Source organism: Ostrea edulis, chromosome 1, assembly GCF_947568905.1.
Source record: "Ostrea edulis chromosome 1, xbOstEdul1.1, whole genome shotgun sequence".
In the NCBI taxonomy this organism is placed as follows: Eukaryota; Metazoa; Mollusca; class Bivalvia; order Ostreida; family Ostreidae; genus Ostrea; species Ostrea edulis.
Window position 1 is genome coordinate 5,061,909 of NC_079164.1, and position 19,981 is coordinate 5,081,889.

The window sequence follows — 19,981 nt, forward strand, 5'->3', positions numbered from 1 at the left end:
GATCGCCCTGGAGCGCATTGGGTCTGTTTGTATTTGAGTAGCCCTACCGTCGAATATTTTGATTCTTACGGATTACCTCCCAGCCATAAAGACATCCAAGACTTTATTCAACGCCACGGAGAGACTTGGATTCATAACACCCATTGTTATCAAGATTTGAATACGGATGTCTGTGGACAATACTGTGTATATTTTTTACATCAACGCCATCGACATAGAAGCACCGTACAAGAATGGTTACTTCCCTGGAAAGGCACGGCCTTACAACGCGATCGTTTTGTGGCTGATTGGTTTAAAGAGACCTTCCGAAAACCGAGAACCCATCAAGGACAAACTTGTCAATGTCAAAGACTGAATGTATTGTAAACTATGTTAATGTTATTGTTCATAGTTGGAGTTTAATAAAACGTTGGAAAATTTTTTTTTTTTCTTGTCATTGTAATCAACCATGTCTTTTCAAAAAGAATGGGTAGCCCTGAAAAGGGCTGTTTTCTTTCTCTCTGTTCTTGGTCTTTTCTCTTCTTCTTCTTCTTCTTCTCTCTTCTCCTTCTTCTCCTTCTCTTCTTCTCTTCTCCTTCTCTTCTTTTCTTCTCGGTCCCCCTCACTGCCTGTTCTTCTTCTTCTTTCTTCTCTTCTTTTTCTGCTCCTCCGGGGGTTGCTCGTGGTCAAACACAAAAACAGGCAACCACCCGTGTTTAAAAAACAATCTCCCCGGAGGCCGTTGCACCACTTCTAACTCTGCGTCCCAGTTTTCCTCAGGCGGGGGCAGATCCTGGCTCATGGGCGGTGGGGGAAGAGCCTCCCGTGAGGCCGGCGGGGCAATCTCTTGCTCCCAATCCTCCTCCCATTTGATACAATAATCATTCACTGTAGGGTCTGGTCCTACTCTACGGCTCATGGTTCTGGTTCCTTTAAAAAATCGGAATGCCCGATTTTTGACGGTGCGCTCGTTTTAAAAAGGCGAGAGCGCGGACGTCCTCGAAAACATCCCCTACCTCAGATGGCTGACGTCATGTTGATGACTCATCAAAAAAACACTATATAAATAGGTCACTTGTTACCATTTTTCTCAATCATGTCGTTTGAACGGTACGTGCAAGATGAGAAAGATGTACTAGTGTGTGGGTATTGCCGAGGACCTTGGAGAACTTGCGGCTGTTTTCATTATAAAAAAGAAAACATCCTGGCCAAACATAAGTGGATAGAGTATATGGCAGAGCTGAATTATTGTCCCTTTGTCTATAAATGTTGTGGTCACACTAGAGAACCCTGGCTACCGTGTAAGTGTCCGCAGCATTGTACCATCACCCCTGAAGATGAAATAGCACATAAGGACTGTACCTGTGAGATCTGTCAGGAGTTTAGAGAGCGCTGGACTCAGAGAAAGTTTAAACCCCACCTGTTTCAACATTGTCCTTACAGTCAAGAACCCCGGTTAACGTGTACCTGTGAGACCTGTCAACCAGCATGTCGGTGACGGATCTACGAGGAGATGTATTATCTCTACCTTGGGTGGATGCTATTGTACAACAATGTAACTGTTTAACGGTGAAACCTCATGGATTAAGTCAACGTATTGCCGACCGATTTCCTTGGGCTAATCTGTATGCGACCCGACAACCTTTAGGACGGAGAAATTTAGCTATAGCAGCGGATCGAGGAATACCGGGTACTGTGTGTATTATGCCTCATTCTACTCATCCTGATGTGATCTGTTTGTTAGCGCAATGGGATTACGGGAGAGGCACTCAACGCTTACCCCTGTATGCCGATACCCCCGAACAACGTGAACTTTGGTTTCAACAATGTTTACAGGAATTAGGCACTTTGTCTTACCAGACTTTAGCGTTTCCTTATCGTATTGGATGTGGATTAGCCGGAGGCAATTGGACTCATTATAGACAATGGATTTGTGACTTTGCTTATCAGTATCATAAACATGTTTACATTGTCAAGAAAATGTAACTTTATTATAGCTTTATTCTAGCTATTACTTGTGTTAATAAAACTTTTTTAAAACAAACTTGTGTGTTTCTTGATTTTTGCAATAAAAAGTGTCTTTTCAAAAAAGTTGGTGGCCCTGAAAAGGGCCGTTTGGTCCTAAGGACCGACTTTCAATCCCTGGTTCCGGTAAACCGGCATAACGGGCACCGTCCCCGGGTGTGTCGCCGCTCCTGTAACTCTTCCACGCACGAGCAGCAAGCTGGGCGCTGCCCACATCCCCTACACGTGATACCGGAGTGTACCCTGTCTTGCCAGCAGACAGGGCACTTAAACCAGATAGGAACCGCCCTATCTGCCCAGCCAGGGACAGTCATAGGGTGGTTCGTCGGGGGATGAGTTGCCACCGGTGCGTGGGTTGGTCTCGGTGGTGGAGTCCTCCCTGCAAACCGGATGGTAGGTGGTGGGGGTCTTGCAGGGGCTGCTGGTCTCGGTGGTGATGACGTGCCTGTCACCAACAGCGACGGACTCTGACGTGGGCTGGGAGGTGGTGCGGGGGACGGTGACCTCGGTGAGTACTCCACCGGTGACGCTGGTGAGTCGCTCATCGGCACCGGGCTGTATTCCACTGGTGCCGATGGGATCGCTGGTGGTGGTGTTGTAGGCGTCGCCGGGGAGTAAGGTGGTGGTGGTGAGGGTGGCTGTGGGGCCCGTCGGCGCGGTCTCGTAGCCGTGGAGATTCGAGCGGTGCGGCGGCGTCCCCTCCCTTCATACTCTGCCCGCACCCGACAGATGATCTCACGGACCCCACTCTGGTCGAAAGGGGAGAAGGTGCTCAGGTCGTTCTCAGAACGCACGACCCAATTCTCCCCTACCCGTTCCTCAGCCACCACTAAGAGCCGGTACCGAAACCCAGGCAGGGTCTGAAAGTTGTAGAGCGGGTCTCTTCTTGTAGCCATTCTTCTTTCTTCTATCTTCTTTCTTCTTTAAAATCCTTCAAACCTGTGCTGGATCACCAGTGAAGCGAACTGGCGAGTGCGCCGGTATATATCAGGAAAGCGCGGACCTCCTCGAAAACATCCCTCGCTTCGGAGACGAAGCCAAGATGGTGGCCGTCAAAATGGCTGATTTGTGCTTTCGAGCAGAGAGTTTTTTTCTCATTGTCTTTTTCTAGACATTCGATATCTGTGCATGGTAGATTTAATCTGATAGATTCTGGGGCGGGGAATTCGTTAAACTTATTTTTATTTTGCTACGTCGCATAGTTTTCAAAGAAACAGAGGTTAAAGAGCTCGAGTCGAGGTTCAATGTTTCTTCACCACCTCTTTAAAAATTTATTTCTCGACCATGTACATCCCTAAAAACATCTCATAAGGTCTATTCGATAGAAAACACCTTATTTGATTCGATTTTCACTCTACCTTTAGGATTTTCTGGATTCCTCAACAAATAAACCCTTCTCTGAGAGAGTCAACCAAACACAGCTTTCGTGTAAACAATTTTATTCATGGCACATATTTCAAATACATAACTCCCACACACAACACCAATTCACATGTCTTTTTAAAATAGGGTCCAACATTTTTTCCATTTCTCGAATCCTGCGTCGAAATCGATATCGATCAGCGGCTACAGTCATCCAGATACTTGTCCGGTCTTCTTCGGGTAACCGATACACTTCATTATTGTCCAGATTAAAAGTCACACGTTTAACTTGACGTACATCTCTCGAAGACATCGTAGTCTGATTTTCTCGATTTCTGCTCTGTCTGTGGGTCGAATTCGTTTCAATTCCTGGCCCATTAAATGAATCAATACTAAGGCTTGCGGGGTGATCCGGTTCTCGATCAAATACTGACAGAGACATGGATAGTCCTTTAAGCTGATGGGAAATAATTCTTCTCGCAGATAGTGTAACACAAATTCAATCTGCCAAGAATGAATGTCTGTGAGATAATCCAATACATAAACTATCGCTTTCTCTGTGATGTGGTCACTGCTGGCCATCCTCCGGGAATAAATGAAATGAATTAAGTTCTTCACACTTTATGTATACTTCTCGAAGCCAGTCTTTGGTGATACTTTCAATCTCGGCGGTTTTTTCAGGCATGCGTTTCTTGAATTCCTCCCCCAGGACATAAATTAACATCAATCCCGCATCGTTATAGAGATTGATGTATATCCGGTTCCGTAGATCTGTATATTCGTCCAGAGTCATTGGAAACACTCCCGCTATCAGAAAATGTTTAGCGAATTGAAACACCGTATCGTCTTGCATTTTCTCGACCCATTCTAATGCATGGTTATGCGCTTTTTCTGCGATGTTGTCACTTTCAGCCATGGTTTGTAAATGAAAAAATTCCAAAACGTTCTTGTTTTATAACAGGGCAGCCATTCCTTTCATACGAATCAGTTCCACGAATCCTTTTTGTAGACAATCGCGTAAGATCCGATCAATGACACTCATCTGGTCTGGAAGATTCTGTTTCAATTCCTCAGCATACAAATAAATCATGAGTAAACGTCCCGTATTGGTATTCTCCGCTAATGAATCAGCAATCCGTTGAAAACTATGTACATTTCTGACCTCCGGTGACATCTGTTGTACAAATTGACGAGCATTTTGAATGAGAGGATTATGTAAGGCCACGTTCATACATTGTAGTACATAACTATATCCATTTATTCTCGTAGTAGCACTGCCGCCCATAGTAAATAACGAACGTTCAGAAAACACCTGTATTTATAGGTAAAGGTTATGCATCACGTGATCAAACACCTGCACCACGTGATCAAACACCTGTACGTCAGCTGGTTTTTCTACAGTCATTCTTGTCTGACCTTCAGTCATGGATACACGGAGAATTTTAAGAGCGAGACGCCGCCGCCAGGGAATACGACAAGTGGAGAATTTAACCATAGTAGAAGATTATGTAGACGAGATGGAGATCTGGGACAATTTAGTACAGAGATGTCGCCATCGATTACGCTGGGGCCGATCTAAAAATTGGTGTTTTGACTATGTATTGCGGTCACATGAAACAGTGGAGGATATTTACCTGCGTTTAAGTGACATGTACCTGAAAAATTCCCCCCTCATACAGTACATGATTTACCAGTTTTACACGTTATTGAACGGCACTCAAAAAGTATCGGGATTTATTCGACTGGAGAAACCACGTCACCGGAGAAGTGTATGGGTATTGTTTTGGGATGCACACTGGATGTGGGAAACCGTCGAAGAGATACGTTTCCCCGGGAGAAGAGCTCGACAATTAGTACAACACATTATATCCGAAGATCATGACTTACACGTGTATATAGAAGAACCTGCGTATGAAGCCGGCCATTTTTAAAAATAAAAACTTCATGCACAGCCCTTTTTAGGGCTACTTTAAACACCAATATAAGTTCCATTCCACTAAAGTCAATGTGTACCAATGTGCACTAGCACGCGCTGGTCGCGAGAAACCGGCTTTTCAAGTTCAATTAGTGCACTAGCACGCGCTGGTCGCGCGATGTTCTAGCTGAAACCGGTTTTTCCAGAAAAAGATGATGCAACCACGTGCTCCCCACGTGCACCCCACGAGACAGAATAGTCTAGACATTTTGCTGGCTATAAAAGCGGAGCCCCAGTGTCAGTCCTCATTCGATCTTCAATCACCTTCCAGAAGACATGGCTCAGAAACAACTAGAATTTGTGGACAAAGCTCAGAAGAAAATAGATCAGCTGGTACAGAAGGAGATGGGGCCACAGAAAGACTACATTGAACTGAAGAAAGCTAAGAGTGACGATCAGAAGACTGAACTGGGGAAGACCTCGAACTTCTTGCTCACGTCTCCAGACTACGTTGCTCAAAGAAGAAGAGAAGAGAAGAAGATGGCCCAGACCTCGAACCAGACCACGAGCTTCAATCTCACGCCTTCAGACCACGTTGCTCGACAAGAGAAGATAGCCCAGACCTCGGATTACCTCCCTAGCCAGAATCCGACAGACCCCGGATTAGGCTTCTATTTTCCCGATTCACAGGATGCTACGGGACTGGAGATGGGCTTATACGATAAACTCCCCTTCGGTGGAGAAGATTCCCCCATGAGCAGGACCGATTTCGCCATCATTACCACGACACTAGACGGGATCGTTAACCGCATTAATGTGCTGAGTAATGAGATTGGAAATCATACCACAATCCTACTGAAGAAGCTGGAAGAGCTGACTTCTAAAAAACCTAGGAAGGAATACACTCCAGATTACACTGCTAACCCGTGCTACACGTGTGGAGAAACAGGACATTGGTCGCCGGATTGCCCACAGAAAACAGATTATCCGCAGACCAGTAAGAAATCGAGGTCAGCAGATTCTCAACAGACCAGCAAGAAAACCAAACAAAAGGATCCTTGCTTCAAATGCGGAAAAATAGGACACTGGATTAGTGAGTGTCCAGAAGAACAAGCGGAGATAGATGCGATGATTGGGTCCGTACCTGGCTCAAAACCCCCTGTGAAGAGAGAATACACACCGTTAGAGATGTGGAATCCGCCCGCACCTACTGAAGAACGGCCAAAAAAGAAGAAGAAACTCAGCAGAAAGTAATGGACTGTGCTTGAACTGTTATGCTTATTGAACTGTTTTTTATGCTTATTGAACTGTTTTTATGCTTATTGAACTGTTTTGCATTGTTCTATGCTTGTACCATTGTTCTTTAATAAACATGTCAACTTAAAACCTTGTGTTATTCTTTTAGATTTAATACACAGGATTTAATACACAGGATTTCACTGGATTTTATACCGATTTTCAGAAAAATAGCAGGAACTCATTCCAGGAACTCAAAGCGAAAGTACCGCATGCTAAAATTAGACCAGCGGCCATAGGCCAGCCTATTCACCCGACACCCGGCCTACAACCCCTGCTGGGGTTGACCCCGTCCTAGATATTGAACCACTCCGTTGACCCCGACACCGCTTGACCAATCAAAAACGCCCTTGCTTGACCTCATTTGCATAAAAAGTGCACTCAGTTGACCTCCCTATCGGGAGGCGTTATACTACTCATGTACATAACATTAGACAGAATTTTCAAGATGCAATAAAATTCTTGTAGGCATTTTCAGATTGTGTTGAAGTAAAAGTACATGCATATACTACTTACTTACATTTCATTTCGTTAGGTACCAAAAGGCGTTCGAATTCATGTATTCCCCAATTAGTTTATTTAACTACAAGAATTGATCTCAAAAGAAGAATTTTTTTTCTTTTGCAGAGCAGAAATAAATGATTACGGGTTTACGTCGTTTTTGGCAATATTTCCGTCATTTTACAGTGGCAAAGCGAAAATGAATTCATTTTGAAGTACATCTTGATCAAATGCAAGTGCGGAGTTTTTCCTTTAAATTTTTCAGCGTCATTAGAAAAAAAAATGATAAAAAAATAAAACAATGCAGGGTTTTTTTGTTGTTTAAATGAAAAAGTGAAGATAACGAGAGAATAATGCAGGATTGTGTTTTATATTTATGAAAAGGTGACTACAGCGAACAGTGCTTAATCTCTAAATCAGTACATGAAAGGTGAAGATAAAAATAGCAGAACAGCTTTTCTCGTTGACTTAGATTTTTCATACAAATACAACGCTACCTTTCTTCTCCGTTTGCTCCCCACCCCTCAACTTTCAATAACGACGCTAAACTGTGTCTGAACTCACTATATATCTCATAGTAAGTAACGTGTGCTTGTGCTTACTAAAAAGTTGTCCAAGTTTACGCAGAAAACGTGATCTAGTTTGGCATTCTAAATATTAAAACCGCGACGGAATCAGGGACGACATAATGATTACAATATTCTATATTCTCGCGCGTGCGCGGGGTTTCATTCAGTTAATGTGAAATTTCTACATATAGCTGTGTGTCTATTTTCAGTGTGTACCCTTTGAGCCAGATGTACAAAATGAAATTATTCCTGAATGAATTACACCCAAACCAAACAGTAACCATTATGACATCACAGAAATGTTAAAACATACGTTTGTTATAGTTCTACAATGCATGCATGCGATTTCTCTGAATATTCATATATTTGTGAATAAAGTTTGTACGTTAAAATATTTTGGGTCTTTTCATAGTTCGTGTTGTGAAAGGGTTTACTATTCCTTGTAAATAAAAGAAAACTTGGTAAGCGATGCAATTCTACACCATACAATTTGTACGCATATGTAGCAATGCAAAATGTAATAACCAGGCACGTAAGTATAGGTGGGGTAGGGAGCCGAAAAAAGATGAATAATTTGTTTGTCAAAATATCGTGCCAAGCACAAAATAGATAATAAACAACATTGTAGCACAAACTCAGATTTGGAAATTCTCATCAATTACTAATATTTTATTTTGAATTATTGTGGGATTAAATGAAATGTGTGCTATCAATCAGTGAGAGCAATATTGAGTTACTGTGCTCTTTTCATGAATTCACGATAGCTTTTGTGTTTTTTATATGTATATAGAATTTATTATTTTAACCTAACCTCACCCCCCGACCGCCCTCCCCCCCCCAACCCCCCCCAACCCCCCCCCCCCCCCAATCAACAACAGGTACAGATTATTGCGTTTATTACATTTTGCGTAGTTACAAGCAGGTATAGAATAGTTTTGATTCTGTACTTTAGTGCCATAATAAACATGCAATGTATGCGTAAAGTTTATTTTTAGACCTTTAAAAACTGACTTTAAACCTCTACGTAAATCTTAACCTTTAAGTAATTGTGTTATCCATTTAAAACGTGACCCTAATATGTTCATGTATGTAGTTACTCTGACATTATTCTATTAGTCTTTGGTCTTGCCAATCCTGTATTAAAACATACTTGTAATATTTGGTAGTGCTGTTTCAGTACAATACATTACAACGCTTATATATATGTACACTGTATTACTGTATATGTATGTGCTGTACATTCTTTATCTCAATGGAGCTGACTTGAATTGTAAGTAGAAAGGTAGGGCATTTTGTAAACATATAGTACTAAACATCATCAGAAAACACATCATTAATTACCACAAGAAGCATCTGAAGCAGATTGGAAATTGGGAGTTCTTGAAGCTGTAACAACTCATGTAGATGTTGTTATAAAAACAACATATACATGTGTGATATTGGCAACTGGTCGGCAGAAAGTAAGAAAAATAAACAATGATATGAAATCTACCACATTCACACATGCAATAGAATGTTTATAGAGAGCGATTTATTTGAGAGAGAGAGAGAACGAATCGGACCAAACATATATGTAGACGAAAATTTCAAAACATCTTTAAAGTCCATGGCTCGAGTGATTTTGTGATACGATTTTCTTGTGAAAATAACAATGTACATTTTCAGTTGTATATAACTACAATATGTATTTAAAATTCCTCATTATCCTGAGACTCAATTGTAGCTGCACGTTCGATGATAGATGTAGGTTTCTATAAGACAATAATGAATTGTGTTTTGACGTGTGATTTAAATGACCTTATATTTCTCATTGCTTGCAACATAAATATTTGGCCTACATTTGCTATACAACCAAGTAAATACGTTATCCAGTTATCATGTGTGACTGACAAATGGCGATCTTCATTTACTGATTAGATAGAGAAGGGCTTTACGTATTGTACAATGAGGAATGAACTAAGACATCTTTAAAGACGCATGTGCACAATGTTAGCAACATATTTTGATATTTCACGATTAAAAATCATCATCTACCATGAAAGTACTTGACATGTGTAAAACATAGCAATAAGGAGTGCATGTGAACTGCTAAGTAGAATAGAAATCAAACCAAACTAAACGAGCTACTTCACTGATTGATTGATTGATGTTTTCCGCCACATTCAACAATCTGGTGGCGCCCAGTTTTTATCGGTAAAAGAGGGAACCCAGATATAATGTACCTGGGAAGGGACCACCGACCTTCCGAAAGTAAACTGGGAAACTTTCTCACTTACCGGCGCGAGCGGGATTTGAACCCGCGCCGACAGAGGTGAGAGGCCGTGTGATTTTGATCGCGATACTCTAACCACTTGGCCACGAAGCCCTACTTCACAAATACAACCTGATCTACTTTATAAATACAATCTGACATACTTTTCAAATACAATCTGATCTAATTTATAAATACAACCTGATGTTATTAAATCAAATGTCGTAATGTTATCTATCGTGTTTCAGATCGATTATTATACCGTCCTATGCATACCGTTTTTAACTACGGATTATTCTGTTTGCCTGACCAAGACATAGGGTCACGGCAGATGTGACCGGTCGACAGGAGATGCATACTTCTCATAGGCACCTGATGCTAACTGTGGTGTGTCTGGTGATCCGTGTTTTTCCTCTATTTTATTTCATATTCATTTTTGGATTGAAGAGATTGATAATTATATGTGCCTTCACTTTTAAGATTTGGTGTTTATTATAATTCATATGCAAGTTTTATCACGTCATGACCACAGAGACATTTTGGTGCCATAACATGGATCTGTAAAGATTTTGATTTTGATTTTGAAACTACATAGCGCAAATTTGAACGCACCACAATTCTGAATGTTTGGTGTTTTTGACTTCCCATTCCCTGGTACTAAAAAACAATATTCCCCGTGTTTATGTATTTCAAATGGTCCTTCCGCGATTGCTGACTTTGCAAATCAATAAATTTGGGAATTTCCCTTATCCTTGTGCATATCTGCATTCTTGACTGGATATGTTGCAAGAAAAATCCTGAAAGCTTTACAACAGCAGTTTATGATATATTTCCGGCAAATACACGAAGTAATTGACAAGGGGCCTATGGAAGGTGAAACCTATACATCATCATGCACGGATCCAGAAATTGTTTGGATAGGCGTTCCATTGTGGGTTATGTTTCCTATTTACACCTTAATTGCACCAAAATTCTAACAAATTGAAAATAGTAAAAACAATAAATGTATTCAACCTTATTATTCATTTGGATTCCTCAGTATGTGAATGGAGATGCATATAATGTTTAGCCTAAATGAGATATTGATCACTGTCCGTTATCATCGCCTTTCATGTAAATGGCCAGGAAGAATATTTAACGGTATTTACACTATGCTTACGTTTATTCCTTTAAGTTCGGTAGTTAGCATCATATATTAGAGGGTATTTGTGGTTTGAAATTCAGGGAAGCAGATAGATCATTTGACATAGTGTAGCGGACAGTGTAAGAGGGAACTGATACTGCATCGATAGAGATCTACCTTTTCTAGTGATGTGGTAGAGTCTCTCTCTTGATCACGCAACTTAAGAAACAGCGAGCGTGATCAGCACTTGGCTGGGTGACCGCCATCGTCGGATACCCACGGGTGATCTCGTCTTTTACTCATCACCCGTGGGCAAACTCGCCGAAATATCATCGTAAAATATGTTGATTTGTTAATTATAGACAACCAATAAGAAAATTGGAACTGTTCAATTTTGAAAATATATTTATTAGTTTGCTATTTATGCTAAATATCTTGACGCTCGTTAAAAGGCGCAAATTTTGTCGTACAGTCACTTATATGAAATACCAGTCTAAACTTTTATGGGAGTACCTTTCTCAAACTGCGAAATACACCGATGAGGGGATTTATTTGCAATCGGTGTGTTTACTATGGAAAAGTTTTTGTCGTTGCTGAACATACATATGTAACATAAACTTTGATTCGTTAATTTGCCATCGCGACTCTATGCAGCAGCCATTCAAATAACCCGCGATACATACGATAATTTTGGGGCGAGTTTGCCCACGGGTGATGGTTAAAAGATGGTATCCGATGATGGGTGACCGCTACACGTTACAAATGTAAGAATGCTCTCATTTCTTGATCATTTACAGGTATGGGGATACATACATCTAATTAAATGTATCACAAAGTAGAACGTTTCAAGCCACCCAGGCGTAAGAATTAAGCTTTCTTAATTGCACAAAAGTGATAACGAATGTAAGCTTCATGGAAAATAGTAAAAACACGGATGTTTACATTTGTATGCGTGTTATTTAGCCGCATATACAACGTTTAAAGGTTTGTAATGCTCTGTTTATTCCTTTAAAAACTTCCCCCATGCAGTGGTTATGATTTGTGCGTCTGTGGAAACGCTAGTATTCCACTCTACACTGTAACAATGCTGTCATTACAGGAACATTTACAGGTAAGGGAACCATACTTTGGATTTAACGTATCACAAAGTACATTCCTGTGAAAATTTAGGGCTTAAAGAAGAAAAAATATTAATTCAAATAACACATCCACTTTCGTTTTGAACATCCCACAGTACGTGACTCATAAATGTCTGTATTTCCCAACGTCCCCTGTCTTATTAAGAGCCATTCTCTGTAAACATCAACATTTTTATTATAGGGGTGGAAAAGTACCCTCACCGATTTCACACATGCCAACTTTTAAAAATCCCCATGGGGGATTTTGCGCGCGACGACCTTTTTTCAAAGCTCAAAATTCACGACATTTTAGCATGAAAATAAATATTTGTCCTTTCAAATAAAATATCAATCAAATCATTGTTAATGTATCATATATTAACACAACATCAAATGTGTTTGACCATTAACTATATAAAAAAAACTTTGAAAGATATACATTAATATTTTATTAAAATCATCTATTCAGCAAAAAATCTTCTCCAACAAGTCACATACATAATATCAAATAATATTTAAGGTTGCATCCTTTTACACCATACAATAAACATTGGCCGGTCTATATATCAAAATTTAAATTAAAGCACATGCATTAAGGTACGACTGCAAAGGCGATCTTGCTTGTCTGTAAACATGGGCTTGCAGAGACTGGTGGAATAATCTGCATTGCAACCAAAAAAAGTAGTGATCTGTCCTGCTATGAAGTTTGCGAACAAAACCTTTGCACCCATGACATCTGAAATAATTACCAGGAAAAAAAAACAACATCAAAATATTCCGTTTTACTTGTAAATTAAGGCTACTTGCTAAATAAAAAATTCAGTACAGACTTGTGCGAATTACGCATCACAAAGTATATTTAATGAATACTACACTATATAGACTATATAATACATCGATATAGACGGATAGATTTGGATAGCCTATATTATTATAGTTGGAAAAAATATATACTTGACGTACCTTATTGCAAATTTTGGATGCTGTCAGCGAGAGGCGGAATGTCCGATTGTTTGGTGGTGACACTAGCATCGTTGTCATTCACGTTTGTGTAAAGGATAGGTCAATTTGAAATCCGTCTTCCCGATTAATTACTATGAAAACATGCTTCGTACTGTCCAATAAACACCCCGACACAGGCAGACCAACCCGACACCATGCGACACAGGTAAACAGCAATGGCTGACTATTGTCCCGATTTCTGATTGGCCAGTTCAGAATGACGCGGGATTTCCAATTCTGGTCACGAGATTTCACGATTATCCCGCTTTCAAACTCGTTTTCAATCGTGAAATCGGAAATTTTGGTCGGAAAAAATTTCAAATCGGGATTTTAGGGTAATTTTGCTTTCCCGATGGGGAAAGCGGGACCGGAGGGTAAAATCGGGAAGATCCCGCCTAAATCGGGAAAGTTGGCATGTATGCGATTTTGCTGAAATTTGGCATATAGTGATTATTTGATACCCTCTCATAGAATTTGGTACCAAAATTCGAAATTGAGGTACAGTTGCCATGGTAACAAGAACACTGTGAAAACAGCTCCCAAGATGCTTAAAAATGCTCGATTTTGGCCTGTTTTCGATTAAACATAAACAAATTGATTTTACTGATGTACAAACTTCTCTATTACTTGTTTAAATATTAAGTTCAGCATTATAAATTCTTAATAAAACATCAATAAATCAATATTGGATTACCTATTGTTCCTGAGGTTGAAAAATCAATGTTTTAGCATTTTGACTATTTTTAAAAAAAATCATTTTAAAGTCATTTTATGACATCATTTACAAGAAAACAAAACAACACACATCAAGGAAAGTTATACATGATTTAATTCATCCCATTATGTGTAAAATATAAAGAAAACGACCAATGTCTTAGTTTGCTAAATAAAATTATATAGCTGGAAAAATTGGTTGCCATGGTAATATGAAAAATCTCATAATATGAAGAGTCAAATTTTAATAATTTATCAATATAATATCCTTAATCTATCAAATTTGGCGTAAACAATGATAAATATCATGAATTCTCATGTTATGAGATATTTCAGTTGCCATAGCAACCATATTTCAGTATTTCATAAGGTTTTAATAATTAAACTAGTATGCTAATTTGTATCAGAAAGCATTACAGGTCTGCTTATTACCATGTGATAGTGTAAACTCATTGTCATATTATATTTGAACATATAAATTGATGTAAAAATCTGCTTAAATTAGCAATATAAATTATCAATTCTTTTGTTACAATAGCAACCATTATAAGATACATGTATATGGTTCCTTTAAGTTTTGAAGAAAAGTGCTGACTATAAAACTGATTTGTGTCAGGAAGCAGAAACATATGTGCTTATTATTAAGTGAAGTGTTCTGTCATAATCTTAAAAAATGTTATAAAATACAAATTTCATAATTTCCATGGATTAGTCATAAGTTGGATTAGTTGGTGTAACAAACATTTAAAAAAAAAATTCAAGTCAAAAGGCATTGGTAGAAGATTATTACATTTAAAATGAAAATCAATTTTTTAATGTGTTTGAATTACTTTGTATTGAATATAATTTTTACTTTTCACAAGATAAAATTACATATTTATCTCAAGGTATGTCCTGTAAAAGCATTATATGACTCTGTTTAATCATTTGAATTTAATTATTACAAAGGGGAAAATATGAAGAAAAATGTGTTAGTATGGAAACGATAGGGCCAGCAACTATAATCATTGAAAACAATTTGATGTACATGTACTTCAGTAGATTTATTCTATAATATCATAACGTTATCTTCATAGGCTGGTTAAAATATACTAATTAAGAAGGAATTCAATTTGTAGTTTAATTAGTTGCTATAGAAACCTACTTCCATGGAAACATTATGTTGGCGATTTAGATTTCTTTTCATTTACATTTTAAACTACAAGTATTTTACCTACTTATACTCAGTTGAGTCAGTTTTGACCAGAGATAGCTAGTCCAAAAGAAAATGTTGGTAATCTGAATGTTTTGTCTCCATGGAAACATTAAATAGGAACTGTAGCAGCTACATGTAACTGTAGTATATCAATGATTGGGTATGCATTCTTTTCCCAACATTTTCTTGACACTGATTTTATCAGCTACCAACATACATATGTACGAAATGTTTCTAATTTGTTTTGTGTGTCAACTAAAGCTGCAAGGTACCAGAAAGATGATGTTACTTAGGTCATAATCTACTTACACCAGTACACCACCCTTTTATTTCATTTCTTTATTTCTCGATTAATCCAACTTTAGTGGGGGAAAAACAACCCAACTGAATATAGATGGCCTTTTGGCTTGTGTCAGTACTTTCTCCATAAATATACAAGTGCACTTTTCTAATTACTTTGTTGCAAATAATTTCATTCATTTCCATGAATACCAGATTCTGTGATGATGGCATTAAAAAAGATTTGCAATGCAAAATGAATGTCCATTAAAATTCCCAAACATCCATTGTTTATCCATTGTTTATAACAACACAATTTACAGGGGTGGGGGATTGCTGTTGTTAAAACAGGTTTTGATTTTGTATCAAAATTATAATATGGGTTTATGTGTCATACATGTAGATGAATGACTTATAAGATGCATGCATTACAAAAAATACTGCCCAAATTCCAATTCGGGGTGGGGGTGGGGTATTCTTTTGTTTTTAGAAGCAAATTTTGTGTCCATCTTGGTTATAGTAAGAATATGAATTTAAAGTTGTCCTGTTTCTGTCAGACTTATCCTGATTGTTTTCTATTAGATTAAAATTGTACATTTTAAATTGCAGTCTGTGTAGCTCTCAGTCAGTCTAAAAAATAAATTAAACAATCTTCAATCATATGTTCAAGCTTTATCTAAAATGAGTTTGTAAACTATGACTAACACACTATATTTGTTTTTGCATATATATCAGTATTTTTCTGTAAACTATGGACATATACAGTTGCATTGTTCAGCTGAGTACAGTTCCTTCCATGAAAGGGGATGAGAAATTCAAAAACAGGTCATCAAATATTCTCCAACAGTTTTAGCCTCTGTGATTTTCTCAGTGGACACATTCCAGCTGAACAATCTTTAAACAAGTTCCAGTCATGTTGGATCCACTTAAATCTTAATGACCTACAACTGTGTGGTCATAACGATGATGCTGAGTCTTGTACGTTCCTCACAGGAAATATTTCTGTCTTAATTTCATTTAGAACATCCAATCTTGAATCTGCCCCCCTGACTGTCAGCGCTACAAATGTATATTAATAATAATAAATAGTTCTTGCTGATTAATAAGTTTAAATAACATCAGAACTTCAAAATGAAATTAAATTGACAGATTTATTTTTATTATTTAATGAGATTGATCACTGTTCGTTATCTTCACCTTGCATTTATGAATATTTACAAACGTTAAAGTTAATGTGATAAATCTTATTCACAAACACCTACCGGCACAGGCATTTCTGAATGTCGGTCAATCCGGCCCTAAGGTCAATCCGGCCCCAGTCGATCCGGCCCCCAAGTCATTCCGGCCACAATTACCGTAGTCAGTCCGTCCCCATATACTTTTTATAGATATTTTCTGTTTATAATTTATGTAATGGGGTGGGAAGAACATTTATGTTTTATAAATGATGATACATTGTTTAATATGATAAATAAAAAATGTATTAATTCATCAAATTTCAATTAAAGCAATGCAAGTTAAATTAATTCAAAATAAAAGATCAAATAGAATAACATAGACAATTAATTCATTATCAAAATTTTATTTGTGTGACATTTGCTATTTATTTATTTTCTCATACTTTTAATACTCAAAATTTACATGATGTAATATTTTAAAACAAATGAAATGTGTAGATATGAGGATTATATGAAAACTTTTCGCAACACCTACTCCTGCCGACGAATGATTATGATATTTGCTTAGGGACATTATTATAGTGAACATTTAAGTGATAAAGTAGTTGATTGTTTCCTTTATTGCATGTCACTTTGTTTTGTAGAGTTGAATGAAATTATATGCACGAATCTTGCTTTAATATAGTGTTATGAACCTTTAAAATCTTCTGTTTTTAATAAATCTATATTTATAAGATTGCTGGTTTTATTCAATTATATAACACAACAGAATGGTGCATGTATTTACATTCGATTTGAGTACAACTCTGCGAAAGCTCTAAGCATACTCGAAAAATCTTGAGTATGTACTCCATTTAAAGTAGTGATTGCATGATATCACGTGGTTTAATTCATGTATTATCTAAAAAGAGACTATTTTCGTTTCCGATTCCGGAATACGTCAAACGCTAAGCATCAGTGATAATGAGAGACAATGGAAACAAAGACTTGTCAGATATAACCAGACACAGGATAAAGAGAAAATATGTTTAGAAATATACAAGTAAAATAAAATACAAATGAAAAATCCCTTGTGTTTTGATTATTGAATTAGGCCTATCTTACAAATAATAGTCGTAGTTTACGTTTCCATGATTCATATAGGCCTACTCCCCCTGCTCCCCGGTTAATTTTCAGTCTTACAAAACGTAAATTTAGTTCACAAACCACTAGGCCTATAACAATTATGATATATAATGCTATAAATTTCATAACATGAATATGGTGTTTGTGCACATAAATCTAAAATCCAAGGGAAACTGTTAAGCCAAGGAATCACGTACTGGTTATGTAAACGCGTCATTTTGAGCAAAAAATATCGATAATAATAATCATATAAAGGACACCACAGAGTCGTCCACTTCTGCTTCATACTTAGATATTTTATTGAAAGTAGACATTAACGGCAAACTGACAACTCAACTGTATGACAAACGGGATGATTTCAGCTTCTCCATCGTCAACTTCCCACATTTATGTAGCAATATTCCATTATCACCTGCATATGGTGTTTATATATCTCAACTGATTCGATATGCAAGAGCTTGTTCTGGGTATAGTCAGTTTGTAAATCGAGGTAAGCTACTGACAAACAAGTTGATGGTACAGCGATTTCAACAGTCTCGATTGAAGTCAGCATTTCGCAAATTCTATGGTCGTTATAACGATCTAGTTCGTCAATACAACCTCGCATTGGGTCAAATGCTGTCTGACGTGTTTCATACCGATTGTTAAGCCGTTCTTGGCACACTGATTTGACTGCGGATAACTCCGTTTACCTGATCAAGATATGGGGCTCACGGCGGGTGTGACCGGTCAACAGGGGATGCTTACTCCTCCTAGGCACCTGATCCCACCTCTGGTGTGTCCAGGGGTCCGTGCTTGCCCAACTATCTATTTTGTATTGCTTTTAGGAGTTATGAGATTGATAACTGTCCGTTATCTTCATCTTGCATACGTCCTAGGTACACTATACATAGATTTAAAAGACTTTATTTTGCTACAAATATTTCCATCCTCCACTTTGAGATCGTCAGCTAAGACGCTCCGAGTCGGGGAATCGAGGAAATCTACTATGTAACGTGGATGTTAAAAGAAATCAAAACGTGTGAATTTCGAAAACAGCACTTGCTGTTAATATGATTTTCTCAATTAGTTAAGTTATTTCTTATAATTTAAAAAATAATGAAAGTTTTGTTTTTGATAATCGTTTGGTTTGAAAAGAGAAAAACAAAACGTCGTAGGTAATACGACGTCACAATGCACAGCCTACATCGGCTGTGTTATATTTCCCGCGTTTTTAACATAAGCTTACAGAGCATGAATATACAAGTAATTTCAAATAGAAAATAAAAACATCTCTAAAGCAACAGTACTATCATTCTATATAGAATAAATTGAATAATAAACATCAAACCATTTTTATAGTTTTAATATGAGTTGAAATAAATGCATGTAAGATACATATCTATTGTAATTATCACCTGCAGCATTTATGTAAGGAGGGGGGAAGGGGTAACTATAGTGATCATAGCGCCATGGTAAACCTGAAAACCATAATGATACTTTCAGGAAAAAAGCCTCCTAACATATGTTAAACTTATTTAAAAATGATATATAATGTGTATTAATATGTCAATTTATTTTCATATGAAGTAGAAGCAGGGCTGCTTATGAGCAATTTCGCAATTTTTAGAAGGCAATTATTCACCAAAGCAGACATAATTTCACCCCCTGAGGAATAAATGACCAATTTTTTTTATATTTTTAAATACGACTAGGGGATGGATTAGTTTTGCGGCCGGAACGACCTGTTACCGGCATTTCTCATGTACAAGATTTTGCTTGAAGTTTATATTCACCGACTAATTGCATATGGACTTGGATAGATCTATATATTTGTTTATTGTCTAGTTATTTTACAAACTGAGGCAAAATGAATGATAGTAAAGTGCTTACGGATCTGAATTGCTATGACAACAGCATTGGACATATTTATGCCACCTGTGCGTTTCTTTTTCGGCTAATCTTCTCAGAAGTTTTTGCATACAAGTTCTCCCTGTTGTAATCACGATCGCAGCGTAAATCCACTGATACATCATCATTGAAAGCTACCCATCGAGAGAGCATAACGGTCTCCGACAAACACTTAAGTATCAAATATAAAATTCTAGTTGATTTAAAGACTTAAACCAGCTCAAAATATCCAAATCACCACTCACGAATTTCTACTTTCACTTCAGAAAAGGGACGTAACTTGTCTTGATCATGAATATACTTGGAATACGCATTGCAGTTAAGAGTCGAGGTGATCTAGATTTCGGAAAAACTCGCATATTTTCGCAATAGCGCAAATTTTAAAATCAATTTATTTGATATGTTATTGAAGTAGATACGATACACATTTATCATTGTAAGAAGAATCCACCAGTGGTT

General features: G+C 37.7%; 3 protein-coding genes and 1 long non-coding RNA gene across 5 annotated transcripts in view; 2 read left to right on the plus strand and 2 right to left on the minus strand.

The window, feature by feature from the left end:
• LOC130050944 (uncharacterized) overlaps positions 1 to 19,981 on the plus strand; it is a 112,858-nt gene that overhangs the window by 75,109 nt on the left and 17,768 nt on the right. The window contains exon 1 of one of the 2 annotated variants that reach the window (XM_056151989.1): positions 12,020 to 12,132. The exons of the other annotated variant lie outside the window; for it this stretch is intronic. The gene's annotated coding sequence lies outside the window, so the exon portion shown is untranslated. Of the gene's footprint in view, positions 1 to 12,019; positions 12,133 to 19,981 lie in introns of those variants that run through there. 2 annotated transcript variants of the gene reach the window in all.
• Positions 1 to 19,981, plus strand: part of LOC125664363 (transient receptor potential cation channel subfamily A member 1-like) — a 220,401-nt gene that overhangs the window by 74,542 nt on the left and 125,878 nt on the right. The window lies entirely within an intron of this gene.
• Positions 2,115 to 2,900, minus strand: LOC125663158 (uncharacterized). The gene has a single exon (XM_048895463.2). It carries the CDS (start codon positions 2,898 to 2,900, stop codon positions 2,115 to 2,117), a length of 786 nt encoding a protein of 261 aa, XP_048751420.2.
• LOC125664366 (uncharacterized) lies at positions 12,574 to 13,879 on the minus strand. The gene is made up of 2 exons (XR_007365855.2): positions 13,103 to 13,879; positions 12,574 to 12,875 (listed from the first exon to the last, which is right to left on the minus strand). It is a non-coding gene; the product is annotated as an uncharacterized LOC125664366 (long non-coding RNA).

Excerpts from the sequence above, each read along its gene's own strand:
- LOC125663158 (XM_048895463.2), bottom strand. The coding sequence starts at position 2,900 with ATGGCTACAAGAAGAGACCCGCTCTACAACTTTCAGACCCTGCCTGGG.